Source organism: Pinus tabuliformis, chromosome 2_1 (genome assembly GCF_031772625.1).
Source record: "Pinus tabuliformis cultivar Carrire ecotype Pingquan chromosome 2_1, CPIR1, whole genome shotgun sequence".
Classification (NCBI taxonomy): Eukaryota; Viridiplantae; Streptophyta; class Pinopsida; order Pinales; family Pinaceae; genus Pinus; species Pinus tabuliformis.
The window spans coordinates 123,763,315-123,779,299 of NC_142299.1; the positions used below are offsets into that span (position 1 = coordinate 123,763,315).

At 37.5% G+C, this 15,985-nt stretch overlaps 1 protein-coding gene across 4 annotated transcripts in view; it reads left to right on the forward strand.

The window, feature by feature from the left end:
• The window catches only part of GCP1 (glycoprotease 1), a 316,675-nt gene that overhangs the window by 207,827 nt on the left and 92,863 nt on the right, over positions 1–15,985 (forward strand). For all 4 annotated transcript variants that reach the window (XM_089402282.1, XM_089402281.1, XM_089402280.1 and 1 more), the window contains 3 exons: positions 9,986–10,064; positions 10,280–10,363; positions 10,467–10,581. In XM_089402282.1, coding sequence (XP_089258408.1) covers positions 9,986–10,064; positions 10,280–10,363; positions 10,467–10,581 — 278 coding nt within the window. The remainder of the gene's footprint in view (positions 1–9,985; positions 10,065–10,279; positions 10,364–10,466; positions 10,582–15,985) is intronic.

Here is a 15,985-nt window from a genome sequence, read left to right on the forward strand (position 1 = left end):
ATATATTATTAATAAAATTTGGCCAGTTTGGAGATTTGTACAAATTTCTTGTTCATGTGTATGCATTTATGAAATTTTTTGTGTTATTTATTTGTGCATGTTTTTGTTATTATTGTAAAATTTCTACTAGGAATATTACAGTGGTATTAGAGCATGATCTTGGCTAGTTGTGGAATATCCAATAGGATCATGGAAGATTTGGACATGTATGCACTGTGATGGGTGAACTATAGACAAACCCATGGATCAAGGGAGAGTGAGTATCATTGAGGGAAAAATGACCCTCACCCACTTTGATGGTTCAACTAGGAGTTCTATCAGAAAATGGGTACAAGAACTGGACACATATTTCCGGCTAAACCCCATGAGGGAGATAGATGCTATTAGACATGCCACTTTGCACTTGGATGGAGATGCTATGGAATGGTGGTACCGAGGGCTGATCCCTTTGGGTCATGTACGTATCATATCCTACAAAGAGTTCACATAGAGGCTTGTGGAGAGATTTGATCAAAAGGACACCAGACTCCCTAAAAGGGTGTGGATAGGATGAGGAAAGCTAGAGGATGAGACCAGGAGGCATTTCTACTGGTGGAGACTAGGCTTTAGATGTCAGAAGCTTGAGGAAGAGGTTGAGCAGGAGGACATGCAGGATGGTGAGGGGCACATCGATATACCCGGTGTGGCACATGAGTCACCATTGGTAGCTCCAGCTGACACCTCGGTTGAGGGAGTAGAGCATACACTCGGAGGGCCATCTATTAATGAGATGCCAACAGTTGATGAGGTACCCAGTGCTATGACCCAGTTTCTAGACGATGGCCGCCCATAGCAGGTTGATGAGGTGCCTGGAGGCATACTTGTCATTGAGGAGGTACCAGAAGAAACGAAGGGGTCCAGAGCGGTGACCGATCTTACAGAGGATAGTCGCCTCCACAGTTTCATAATTCTCAGGCTAGCCTTCTAGCATTGAGAAAGAAGGCCACGATAGTGCGAGAGGCCATTCTATAGCAGAACGAGGAGTTGGAGGGCATGAGAGCGGTTTGTGTTGAGTTAGTGGCCAAACTGACTCGCATTGGGGAACGGTTGGGTTCCCTAATGGTTCAATGTTGATTGGGGTAGCATCGGATGTGCTCTAGCCATGAAAATTGGTGGAGAGGCTAAAACACATGAGATCTCCAATACCCAAAAAGGGTTTGGGCAAATTCTAAACAGTTTGGGAGATATTAAAATAATTAATATTTTTAATGGAGTCCCTAAGTCTAAACTTACGGAAAATAAAATATTAATGTGAATTAATATAAAACTGAGTTAAAATGGTCCAAAAGTCATGGATCAAGCCAGATTTAATCTTAGCCGTTGATTAGGGACTTAATCTCAGCCATTGAATTGTCAACGAAAAAAGTATAAGAGGAGGCTTAAGGGTCACTTGGAGAATACACCGAGTTGATCAAGATTTCGATTTTTTGGGGCAGGGTTTGTTGAGGAAGTCAAAAGAGTGATCAGAGTTGCAGCTGAGGGGCACTGAATACAAAAGCAGAGAGGTAGAGATAGTACCAGGAGGATCAGCACAGAAGCCGAGAGAGAGGGACGCAGAGCTAGCTAGAGGTTCACACAGAGCTAGCTAGGGCTCACGCAGAGGCAGCCAGGAACTGCGCAGTGCCTCAGAGAGCCAGCATGGGTGACTCAGAGGCTCTAAGGGCTGACGCAGTGCCTCCAGACGCTGACGCAGGGCGAGCTAAGGTGATGCTGGGCTAGAAAGGGCTGATGTAGTTCCTAGATGTTGACACTGGGGTTTTTGTGGGGCAGATTGGAGCTGGGAGCTGTCGGAGTGTTTATTCGGGGTTTCAGCGGGAACATCTGTCTTTGACTGAGAGGTACTATTGCCTAGATTATTCTTTGTTGGGTGAGTCGGTTTTGGCACCCAGATTGTATTATGAAACTGCTTAATAATTAAAACCCTCAGATAGCTGCATTGGTTTTCCCGCATTGGGTTTTTCTGGGGACATTGGTCCAAAAACAATGGCGTCATTTGTGTGCTTGTTTTTGTTTCCTTTAGTTGATGATCTGTAATGTGTTGAGCATGTACTTGTATTTATTTTTAGTATTTACATGGTAAATAACTTGTTAATTAAACAGAACAAGTAGGCATAAATAAATCAGAAAGTACATGAAGGGTTTCTAATAGTTAGACTTAGAAATTCCAACATGGTATCAGAGCATGGTTGCAGATCACAGGAGAACTGAGTACATCAGTCAAATAGAGCAGTAGTAGCAGAAAACAGTGGTCCCAAGTGACAAAAGTTGTCCCAACTGACCTTCAAGCCGCCTCTTATACTTTTCCTATTGGTCCTTCAACGACTGAGATTACATTTCTAATCAACGACTAAGATTAGATTTGGCTTGATCCATGTCTTTTGGAACCTTTTAATCCAATTTTATATTAATACCCATTAATATTTTATTTTTCCTAAGTTTAAACTTATGAACTCCATTAAAAATATTAATTATTTTAATATCTCCTTAATCGGGTAGAATTTGCCCAAACCATTTTTGGGTCTTGGAGATCTTATGTGCTTTAGCCTCTCCACTAATTTTCATGGTTAGAGTACATCCGATGCTACCCCAAATCAACATCCAACCCTTCAAAGTGTATCCAAAACAGTCATCAATCTGTAGCGTGATGCTCTCCCTAAACTCGGCCTTGCTATTTGGTTCTTTCTCCACGAAATTTCAGAGGTAATGTTGCACATTTTTAGATGATGAAATGACTCCAAAATGTCTCATATTTATAGCCTTAAAGGCCTCCACGAAATCATTTGAGGAGACCCATCTTTTGGCACCTTTTTACACTAAGCCAACCTAACTCGGCAACCAAACATTACATAGTCAACTTCAAAAAATCATTTCTCTCTAATGACAACTTGGAATCAGATGATTCTCAATGCCTTGGAATCATAGCGTCGAGTACTATCATCCTCATTCATCATATGTTGTGTCTTTATCCTGGTTTTGGCCCAAATCATGATGGGTGCAAAACCCCCAAGTTTGGATCTCAAGCCCACAAGTCCATTTGTGGCGCTTTGACGTCCAATCCTTGATCACTAGGGCTTGGAGTACCTTCCAAGCTACACAAAATCAATAGAAGGCTAGCCCCACACTGCCTCTGCGTTAGCCTACGCAGATCTGCGTCACAACCTCTAGGAACTACGTCACCTCCTCCTTTGATATTTTGCTGACTGGAACTTCGACCCTCTGGTCTCACACCTTGGCTTCTGGCACTAGATCTTGACTCTCCCATCAAAATTACGGAATCCCTTTGAAGCTTTGCGCTACCTCTGCGTGGCATTGCAGTGCTTCTCTGAACCTCTTGTTGCCTTCTTTGCCTTGCACTCTCTGGAACTGGAAAATCCTCCTCCGATTTGCTATCCCTGCCCTTCACTATAGGAAGATCACTCGATCTCTCTTCGGCAAGTCAGTGCTGCTACTCTTTGAAAAATTCGATCTCTAGATCTCACTATCTGTGTCTCAAGTGTATTCTCCAAGTGCCCATCAAGCTCATTCTTATAATATCTTGTTGGAGCACCAACGGCCAAGATTAAAACATAATCAAAGGCTAAGATTAACTGGGAGTTGATCTTCGTCTTCTTCTAGAAGATTCACACCAGATTTAATTAATACTCTTTAATTAATCACATTTCCTAAGTTTAGACTTAAGAATACATTAAAAATGATTAATTATTTTATTTAAACCATCTCCAAGTGGAATTTTCCCAAACGATTTATGGGTTGGAGAATACATGTGTCTTAGCCTCTCTACAAAATTTCAAGGCTAGAGCACATCCGATGCTACAAAAATCGACACTGATAACACACAACTGCTACTTTGAAGTTCAATTTCCCAGCAAAGTCGAATTCCTTGGTGTCTCAAGTCTGTTCTCCAACCCCCATCGAATTTCTTCTTATAATCTCTTGTTGAGACATTAATGACCAAGATTAAAACATAATCGATGGCTAAGATTAACTAGAACTCGATCCATGTCTTTTTCTAGAAGATTCTCACCATGAATTAATTAATACCTTTTAATTAATCAGTTTTCCTAAGTTTAGACTTAGGTACCTATTGACCACTACGTGTCAACGACCCATAGCAGTACACCCCCTTATTTCGCAAAAGGGATAGCGCCCGATCAATGTGTTCGTGCTGTACAACTATTATCATCAGCTTCACTTCCAAGATGTTATGTAAACCCATTCTGCATGTATATGGTGTAAATAATCTCAGCAGATCCGTGTCGTGTATGTAATTACCTAGGTAAACCTACTTTTCTGGTGACGATCTACATTCCGGGAGGTTTTTTGTCTCACCGATCTATACTCAGATAGTTGATGGAGTTTTCCTTCAGCCTTACCCTAAAACCGGAATGGACTTTGTCATTGGGATCTTAGGCGAGTCCTTGTGTTCTAAATTGAGTCTATGTAAAAGTGATTTGAGAATAATTCTAACTATTTGGTTAAGTTATTTTATTACAAATTACTTGGTCTGTTGGATTATATTTGTGTCGCAGAAATGTTTAGTTTGTGAGGGTCTGTTTCAGATGGGTTTTCCCCCTTATGATGTAAAGTTTCTTGAGGGTTGGAAAATAATTTATTCCCTCAAGTTAATTAATTAAATTTTATGGCCAAAAATTAATTAAAATCCCAAGCCAGAATTTTAATTAATTCTAGGTCTTAGGTAAATTTAAATTTTCCAAAGGCAAAATTCATTGGTCCTTAAAATTCAAATTTTAAGAAGTCCCGGGACTGAGGTAAATTTATTATTTTGCTAAATTTTAAGCCTTTGGTCCTTGGGGTTCAAGTCAAAGTCAAATTTTTGAGGAAATTAAATCAATTTTATTTTTTAAGATTTGAGTTAATTAAAATGCATTTAATTGAAAAATTCGAATTTCCTAAAAAATTTAAAATTTCGACAGATGAGATTAAAAGAAATTTTAATCCTCATCAACGTCGAGATTGCTTTGACAAGGATCACTTGAACTAGCCGTTGGAAGATTTATTTTTAAATAGGATGTCATTTGTCAGTTGATCTATCCGATCTTTGAATCGTGTACTAAGCTCTCAAGCTCTCTTGTATACTTTTTTGAATTAATGCAAAAGTCTTTGGGGTTTCAACGTGCTGTAGTGTTCCTCTTCATGAATTTACGGTAACATCGTTTTAATTTCTACTTAATATTATGTGAAAACTATCGATCAATAGCTCTCTTAGAATAATCTGAATACAAGTATCTTATTCATTTTGTTGGATCTAGGGTAACATTTTTAATTTTGATTGAAGTAGCAGGTATCTCTATTTCTTCAGAATTTTATTGTTGTTCTATTTTTTTACTTGATTTGATGGTTGATCTAGCGTTTGCAGAAGATCTCTCAGGATCTCATTGAGTGTTTGGGGATAGTCCTCGGTTGGATCAACCAACTCTCAACACATATTTTCTAAATAGCCTATTTCATATAAGCCTCAGGATTTATCTAACAATAATCTTTTTTTTGCAGGGTGTTTTTGGGCTAGTACCTCTCTAAAATTTCAAAAGCTTTTAAATATTTTGTGGAAATTTTAATAGATCTGGCTATTAATAGTCTTATATTATCAGATCTGGGAGCAAAGTTGGACTCATACTCCTCAGATCTGATAGATCTATAAATTGTTTGTATAGATCTGTAAATTATTTGTATAGATATGTTATTTACTTGTGTAAATCTGGAATTTTGTAACATAATTTTGAATTTTAACACTTGGGTTTTTGGGATTTTCTCTATTTTTGTACATATTGGGTATTGGGTTTTTCTTTTTTCACTTGTGCAGGAATAGATCTGAGAAATCAATGAAGAAAATCTTAAGATCTGAGCTAGATCTAGACCTTGGAGGGCAAGATCTAAGCTCAAAGATTATTTGCAGGAATAGATCTGAAAAATCAGCTAAGAAAATCTTCAGATCTGAGCTAGATCTTGACCTTGGAGGGTAAGATCTGAGCTCAAAGATTGTTTGTAGACATAGATTTAAAATTTTATCCAAACAGATCTTGAGATTTGGGCCAAATTTAGACCTTGAAGGGTAAGATCTGGACTCATAAATTTGTTTGCAGGGCCAGCGACTAAAAATTTTGCAATAAATTTGAAGATCCGAAGCAAAATAATTTTTTCAGAATAAGGGTTTTAAGTTTTGGGGCTCCTAAGACCAGATTTGCCTTCTCCTAGCCCAACGCTAGTTCTATTAGCCTTGTGCTAGCTCTGATTGGCCCTAGATTTCCTTTGCTCCATTTCTGATTTGAATATTTAATTTTCTGAAGCTAATCATTGGTGAGTTTTTGCAGAAAATCTGGTAAAAATTTGTGTTTCAAGTATTGATTTTTTTTTTTGGCAACTTGGGCAAGTGATTTTCAAGGCCTAGGGCCTAACGGTTTGATCTTTAAACTATCTTTTTCCTCACTGTTTGCTACAATAGTCATATACATTTCTAATAGTGGTGAAAAACACATCTAAGTGGTTTGAAATTAACAAAAAAAATTGCTAAATACATTAATAAGTCATTTATGTTTGATGTGTATAAAAAATTTGGCCTAGATCTACATTTTGGGTGATTGTTATCTCAGAATAATTCTGTTTCTGAAGTCTGAAATATAACAGTGGAAAAATTTCATGTGGGTTAGCCCTAACATCAGTTCTTAAGTTGTCTAATACATTAAAAAATTAATTTCTTGAGTTGGACATTCATCACTAGGCTTATTTCATGTTTTAATTGACCGCTGTAATAAGTATATCAGATCTGATATAATTATGGAAATCACATCATAACAGGTGGAATTTTTTTTGATAATTCATGTGGGCAAGTTTGGAAAAATTTCGGTAAATTTTTGGCATAAAGATATCACTGATAGCTTATTGTTTTCATTGTCATATTGCCGTTGTCATAAAGTTTTTCTTACCGCTGTCCTAAAAACTAATTTTTGAAAATTAAGTACTCTGTCATGGAATTGTGATAAAATGCATATCTTTTGTTTCATAAACTGAGTATTTTTTGAGCATCTGTTGACATTGATTGCAAAGAAGTTTTTGTTCTCTTTGAGCTATAATTGTATCAAAAAAGATTTGAAATAAGCTTGTGGTTTAATTGTAATATTTTCAGGGGTTTATTTTTAAGTCTTCATCCAATAAAGCAAGCAATTTATTTTGGTGATTAAGGGTTTTTGTGACACAAGTGTTTCTAATCCTCGGGTCTAACTTCTTCTCATCATCTGGTGCATTTGCATATAAGTTAGTTTTGCATAAATAAAATTTACTTCCAAGCACAATTTTGTTTGATAGAGAGATAGATATCCATCCATCTTTGCTTGAGAAACATGCTTTTAATAGTACTTAAAATGGTGACCTTGCAGTCGTTAGAGCCACAACTCTCTGTAGTGCCAAAGGCTCCGGGTATGTTAGTGTTGATTTGGGGTAGCGTCAGATGTGCTTTAGCCACGAAATTTGGTGGATAGGTTGGGGCACATGAGATCTCCAATACCTAGAAAAAGTTTGGGCATATTCTAAACAGATCAGGAGATATTAAAATAATTAATTTTTTTTAATGGAGTCCCTAAGTCTAAACTTAGGGAAAATAAAATATTAATGTGTATTAATATGAATTTGTGTTAGAATGGTCCAAAAGACATGGATCAAGCCAGATCTAATCTTAGCCGTTGATTAGGGACTTAATCTCGACCGTTGAGATGTCAATAGGAAAAGTATAAGAGGAGGCTTTAGGGTCACTTGAAGAGGGACATGAGATGATCAATCATTATATTCTCTAGAGCGAGGTTTGCTAAGAGAGATAGAATCAGTGATCAGGAGAGCAACTGAAGGGCATTGAGTACAGAGAAACAGAGAAGGTGGAGATTGTGCCGGGAGAGCAGCGCAACAACCAAGGAGGGTGACGCAGAGCTAGCAAGGGCTCATGCAGGGCTACACAGAGGCAGCCAAGTGCTACGCAGAGCACTAGAGGGGCCAGCGCAGTTGACGCAGAGGCTCCAAGAGCTAACGCAGGCCTAGAAAGGCTGATGCAGGGCCAACGTGAGACAAAGAGGGGCTGACGCAGTCCAGATTGGGCAAACACTGGGGTTGCAGGAGTAGTTTTGTGCTGAAGAGCTGCCGAAAGGAATTTCCAGGGTTTCAATAAGGAGATTTCTCTCAAATTGTGAGGTATAGCTGCTAAGGAAATTTCTGTTGGGTAGGCCAGTTTCAGCACCCAGGTTGTATTCTGATATTGCTTAATAAGAAAACCAGCAGATAGCTGCATTGGTTTTCTTGCATTGTGTTTTTTTCGAGGACATTAGTCCAAAAATAATGGTGTCATATGGTGTGTTTGTTCTTGTTTCTTTTAGTTGCTGATCTGTAATATGTTGAGTATGCACTGGTGTTTACTTTCAGTGTTTACATTGTAAATAACTTGTTAAGTAAAATAACAAGTAGGTAGGAATAAATCAGATAAAGTGCATGGAGGGTTTCTAACTAAGTAGAATTAGAAACTTCAACAATTAGATTTTTAGGAGAGGTATTGTTAATCACACCTTAGTGTGCTTCACCTTATCTTCTTTCTGCCAATTACTACGAAATCAGGCTCAATATAGAAAGGATCGAAGGGTTAAAACTTAGATAGGTATTTAACTAAAATTAACCAGGATTCTTGCATTTCATATTAGCTTTGGGATTTGCACTTCATATAAGATAGTCATTCATTCAAGCAACAGTTGCAAATCAATTACTTGGTCGTAAATTTCCTAGCAAGATGGTTGACTCCATAAGGCACTGGCATCAATTGCTTAAAATCTAATCAAATCCTATAAATCTTGCTAAATCTAAATCAAGTACTTGGTTGCTTCACTGTGTCTCCTGAACTGGCTGGTTTCCAACTAGTTCTCCGTCATTCCATTTTCGTAGGGTCTACCCCCCTTAGCCTGCTGTAGGGAAACAACTTAACGGAGAGATTGGGGATTAGGGTGACAGCGCTTGATCTGAGCCATTGTCGCAGTGCCTAGATATTCTGTGCGACAACAATACTATTAAAAAAAATTAATTATTTTAATTAAATCGTTTCTGGGTGGAATTTCCATAAACGATTTCTAGGTTTTGGAGAATACATGTATTCTAGCATCTCCACCAAATTTCATGGCTAGAACACATCCGATGCTACAAAAACTAACACTGTTGTGTGGCAGAGAAATCCTGTAGTCTGAGGCAACGAAATTTGAGTGGTGAATTCTATTGAAGGATGAACTTCTCTCCAGGATGCATGACTGAACTTTTTGTTTATGGCACTTCTTGGAAGGACTGAATATTTGATGAGGGAAAAATTCTTTGTGCTAGATCTAACCTCTATGAAGAGACCTAATTTCTGAGGAAGGATCGAGTTTTGTGGGAGGCAAAGGGAAACATTCTAAGTATACCTGATTAGTGGACAGACCTAGCACTTGACTAGGAGGATGGACCAGGTTTGACCTATTTGTTGACTTAGATGTGTGTCTGTTGAATTGAATAATTCTCTTTTGAAAAAGGTTGTTTGGTTTCTCCCCATGAGGGTTTTCCCAAGGTAAAATTTCTCTGTTTTTGTGTGGCTGTCTCTCTATGATCCTACTGTCTTAAATGTTATATGGTTGATGACTTCTGTATAACTATTGAATGATGGAATATTGAATAAGAATATGAAAAGATAAAAGTCATAAAAAATAATTCTGTATAGAAGACCATGTAAAAATCAACACAAAAAGTTTCTGGTTTGATCACTTTTTTCTTACTTTTGAGTCCTGGAGTTATCACTATACTTGTCAAAACATAACCCATTTCTCTACAGTTTTAGTTGCTTGTTTATTCAAACTTCACCTTCTATCTTATTGATTTTCTAAGGGAGGGAAATTGTCATGTAATGTGGTCACTGAGACTTTTTTGATTGATGCAGTGATACAAACAATGATCCGATAGTTGCTGCAAGCACTGAAGACCGAAAACTACGGGCAGACATTGCTGCCTCTTTCCAGGTAGTTTTAGTCTAGGAGGTTTGTTATTAACAACTTTAGAGTTGACATTCTATAATCTTAATTATACAAACATATTTAATGATAAAGTTGGAATGATACCCTCAGTCTTGCATCTCTTTTTATGAAAATAACATATACAAGAGTGGTAATTAAATAACTCCTTTAGCTACACTTTCTAACAATAACTATTAACTGGACATAATTCCTTTGTACAGAGGGTTGCTGTTTTGCATTTGGAGCAGAGATGTGATCGAGCTGTTGAATGGGCCCAAAGCATTGAACCATCTATTAATTGTTTGGTTGGTTTAAGTATTGCATGCTTACAAGGCTATTCAGGAAATTACTAGAGATATTGAATCATAGAATTGTGCATATTAATCATCTTATGCTTGTATCAAACAGGTTGTGTCAGGAGGCGTTGCTTCAAATCATTATGTGCGAATTCAGCTGGATAAGATTGTAAAGAAGCATAACTTGAAGCTTGTTTGCCCACCCCCAAGCCTTTGTACAGATAATGGTGTGTTGCACATTCTTCCTTTTAGACCCTTTAACTACCACTACTTGCATGCACAAGTGCACATCACAGATGCACTTTCGAGATATATCCAAGAGAGGCACGTGCATAGCCCCACCAGCCAAGATTAAATAATGTTAAAGAAAAGGAAAAAAATACAGGATTCCACTCCATGAGAGCGTTTATAAACCAAAAATAAGTTGATGGGCACAGGCTTGCAGATCACAACCTAAAGTTCCATGAAACTAAATGCAAAAATATAAAATAAAACACAGTACATACATATTTCTGACTTGTAGCATGGAGTTGGGATTGACTAAATGCTCAATCATAACATAACATGAATTTTAAATACAATACATGACTCACTTTTTGCACACCAATAGAGTGAATGCACAAAAATAATATAGAAAAAGAATTATATCTACAACCTATAAGCTGGGGTAAAATATTTTTAATTACACTGATAGACATGTCTAGTTTGGAATAGGGCTCCCAGAACTTTAGTTTAGTTATCAATAATTATTAGATAGATGGTAGGGATTTAATCTCCATGGGATATTCGAGAATATTCTTAATAGTATTAACTAATCAAAGGTTATGATTTATCTCCAAAGAATTATGTTTTTTTACTCTTTTAATTAAATTCATTAATTAAAAAAATATCATATGAAGAAGTGTCATATGAAATGAGTGATGTTTTTTTGGGCATGTGATAATGATAAGCCATGGTATTGGCCCATGGTATCATAACAAAGTCTATTTACATATTAAGATTCTTCGTGATAAAGTGGGGATGAATCTTCATGTTTAAAAATTTCGTTTTTTTTTAAATGTATATATATTTAAGTTATATATTAATTATTTTTATCATTAATAATATAATAATAATAATATTTTAAAATAAAGTTATAATGTATCATGAAATAAGTGTTTTACCTATTATGGATTGATGCCTATCGACATTTACCATCCATTTAATTTATATGGCTGCACTAGTTTATTTATTAGTCTACATGCCATTAGCGTACTAAAATTGGGTGGTCCATTGCATAGCTACACTGTGTCCGCCATTGAACCAACCAGTACATGGTGCAAGATATCTCCTACTTTATTGTCTACCGTTGAACTGAACCTTTTGTCATCACTTTTATCGTAAGATATATCTAAATTTCTGCTTGATGAGAGAGAGAATGATCTTGATCTGTTTAGTTGGTGGATTTGGTGTTTATATGACTCTCAAACAAAGTTATTAAGCCCCCTTCATGAACTAACTGTGTAAGAGGGAATATTCAATATATGGCTTCAAGATACTTCTTTTTAAAGTTCATAAATTTCCCCTTTTTAATGAAGTGAGGTTTTCTTTGTCTTAGATGCCATGGCTGAGGGGTATATATTCAATCAAATTCACCTTAGACCTGTACCTAATCTTGTTTGTTTGTCTAGAAGTTAGAAAATGTTGTCTGGGCTTAACTAACAATGATATACTAAGTAAAGGGATATGTCCCTTAGGGTTCCTAAGTCTGTATCCTACTTTTCAGACACATGACACACTAGGGCATGTGTCTAACATGTTTCCTAAACTAGGACATGTGCCAAACATGTGTTTGATGTGTCATAGATGTCTTCTGCTACTACCCGAAGTAGAAGCATCAACAAGGTCTAGTCAAAGTGCAAAGCGGTAAACACACGAGATGTGCCCACTATCACCTTAACACTATTGAAATATGTAACTAGGTTCAGTCTCATAATGACATATGTAATCATGATTTCATGTATTTGTTGTAAAGAGAAAAATATATTTATTATTGTTATTCTTGAGGCATTGGTTTCATGCTCAAGGGAAATTTATTTTTATAGGTCAAACACCCATTGAGTGCTTCTAGGGCTTGTCATCGAGTCTACAAGTCATTTGAGTCATTGTCATGTGTGGAAGACCCTTTTGGGCATGTTACATATTGTAAAGAAAATTCTATTTGAGTCAAAATAGAGTCAAAGACCCTCCAAGGCCTTGTCAAGATGCAAGCAACAAGTCGGCCTATCAGACAATGACAAGTCGGCCTAGGGACAGTGACAAGTCGACCCACAGGCAGTGACATGAAGCCTATAAATAGAGAGCTCTACCTCATTTGTAATGGTATCAATCAAGTTCATTTTGAAGCACAAGAAGCTTGAGTAAATCTAGTTGAAGAGAGAGAATCAAAGGAGGAGAAAAGTGAAGTTTATAAGGATTCTTTATGGGTCATTCAACTCACACGTGCGGGACAGTTAGGGCTACTTTCTATAGCTGCGAAGGTCAAAATTACAGTCACTTCAGGAGGCTGAAAAATAAGGTATCTAGGATCAGTTTCCTAAGCCAAGTTGTTAAGGAAGAAAGATCATCCCAAGCGAGGAAGAGAAGTCTAGCAATTCTGCCCTAATCTGTCCACACGTGTGGAACAACAAAGATTTCAGGCAGGCCGAGAGTTGCATTTTTGTGATAGAGGCCGAAAAATTGAAGAGAAGCTGAAATCTGTAGTGTTGCAGTTAGTTTGACCAGTGTTGACTTTGAGGAAGAAGTGTTGATCAAAGAAGTGATTTGACTTGGTCTTGGAGGGGTCTTTGTAACAAACAATAGTACATATACTCAAAGTTAAATACTCCAAAAGACTTGGAATATGAAGATCTCCATTGAAGATACAATAATATATATTAAAATGTATGAATGTGAATGATGATACAAATGAGAGTGACGACCTGCTTATATACCCTAGGCAGACGTCCGTTTATGAATGGTCATGTCCTTTAGGACATACCCATTCATTAACTAATTACTAATTAATCATTATTTCTGATGTGTTATTATTATTTATATCTAGATTTTATTCATAACATCGCCTTCCTCCTCAAAAAGCTTTGTCTTCAAAGCTCACTGATGAAAAGGCTTGATCTCTTTTTCTGTTTCAAATGTCTTCTCGTCTCGGAATTGTCATCTTCGTTGATACAAGACGATATGATCCTTGGAGTGATAAATGAAACTGTCATACTGAGAAGGGATCCGACCATCCTAAATCAATCTTTTGTGGAGCTTGGCAATTACTGGATAACTGAAATAATTTGCTATCGTCACTCTGGATTGTGCCAACATCATTATTCTTCAGAACATGAGTTTGTTGTTTTTGTTTTGAGAGATACAAATATGTAGACTGATTGGAATGTCTACTCTTGTGATTCAGATGTAGATAAGGAGTTCTTTGGGTTTGTCTTTCCTTTAACATGTGTGTGGCAATATTCTAATTTACTTTAGATTTTGATGTTGTTGAATTGGTTACGAAATCTTCACTTGGGTTTTTCATCATTTGGACTGCAACTTTTGAATATGTTTTCCCTTCAACTTGGTCGTCATCTTCTTGAGTTTTGACTGGCTCGGTATTTGTTCGTTTTTCTTCTACTTGGATGGTTACGTCTGAAGACTTCGATACATCTTTTGTGTTGAGTTCTTCTAGTTTGTTTTTCAAGGATTTCTTGTCATTTTAAAGTTTTTTTATTTGCATCAATAATTTCTCGTTGTGGTCCTTGAGGCTAGTAACTTCTTCATTTTTGTCAGCGACGATTTTTTCAACTTTCCTTTGCATATTTTGTATCACCTTTTTACTTTATTGAGAAATTACTTTTGAGATATCTTGTATGTCTTCTAGCGTCACTGAATCTGGCTTTTGTTAGAAAATCCAAAAGGCAACAAGATTTTCTTGTGATATTAGTATGTTCTTATTAGCTTCTTTATGTTCTTCCTTTATCTTCTTTTCATCAAGCAATCTTCAAAGAAAAAACATGACGATCATGGATTCCAAATGTAGGCACTTAGCCAGGGCTAAAACCCTTTTATAGGGGAAAACCTAGTCACAACTCTTCCTTCAATAGATTCAAATTGAGATAGACCAAGATCCTAGACCAAAAGACCTTCCTCCTCCACCAAGTCAACTCTTCCTTTTGATAGATGATCTCTTTCAAAGTTACCAAGTGCCAGCTTCTCAAATGCAACTTCAACCTAGAATTTAGACCCCCTGCTTTGGAACTTCGACCCAACTTTATGACAACAGTTTCGATCGTGCAACTTCAGTAGCTCCAGTGTAGCAGCTTCACAGCTTCGACCTTAATGCAACTTCACAACTTTGACCTTGATGCAACTTCACAGGTTCATGCAGCTTCACAACTTCGATGGAGTTTCCCAACTTCAATGCACATGTGTGTGTGTGTGTGTGAGAGAGAGAGAGAGACCCAAAAACTTCGATTCCAACAACTCTCGGCCGGCCTTAGGAACTAGGGTGATGGCCATAATGATGAGGGGTAGAGCTCATGTTTTGACTTTTTCCCACGTGCTATTTTAATGTCCCGACCATATTTTGCATTTTATAATTTTCTTTTCTTTTCTTTTGTTTCTTGCTTTTGGCCATGATATGCTTTTAAATTTTACTTTTTAGTTGCATCAACCTATGGGGTAATGTTACCAAGCCCGACCCAAACATGTGAACAAGGGACGGGGTGTACCAACGCCTTGTGGACCCAGTGGTCATGTGGACCCAGAGATGAAAGATGATGAAATAGGGCTTGTAATGTGCAGAAGAGAGTGAAAAATGTGAAATGGGAAAACGGGACCGCGCTACCAAAATTGGGGTTTCCCAAGTTGTGCCCTTCTTGAAGCTATAAGCCAACAGGGGAGATCCCACGGGACTAGGGTTGAGGATTATCCTGCATTTAAGATGAGGGAACAAAACTGTAGTCAAAACCACCCCCCCTTCCAAGTCACCCAATAATCCATGCCCAATGTGCCCAAGGAGAAACAAGCACAAGCGCCCGATTGCACAATGAAAAACATACCTTCAGGATTGGATGGCCCACCTTCGAACATACGCTCTTGACAGAGGGGTGAGGGGACATATGACTAGCTCAGGGAGCGGTGATCAAATGGCACGAGATATCTGCTACACTGGTCGCTGTTAGGGGCTGCTGGCTGAAGACGAAGGAGAAAAATCCTCGTATGGGGTCACCCACTGTTGGTGGGTAACACTTCCAATGGTTGTAATGGAGATCTGGAAACTCTATGGTGAGATGCTTCTAATGTTGAAGGGTGTGTATAATCTCCAGAAATTTCATGAGTATCCCAGGGGATAGAATGTAAGAGTTTCCCTGAATGAACAAAAGTGGAGAAGTCTGGTGTACGTATAAAGTTGGGTGCAGCTGATGCACCGTGGTAAGGGGTATCATAGGGTCAGGATGATTTTAATGGCTTTAATGTGTACTGCTCGAGAAAAACATACAAATAATGCTACGTTGAATCTGTGCAGACCTAATTAAATTAAATTGCTCTTAATTAAAAGTCACAGTCATATCTGGATCTACTGAAGAATGTACACATGTTTGATTGTTT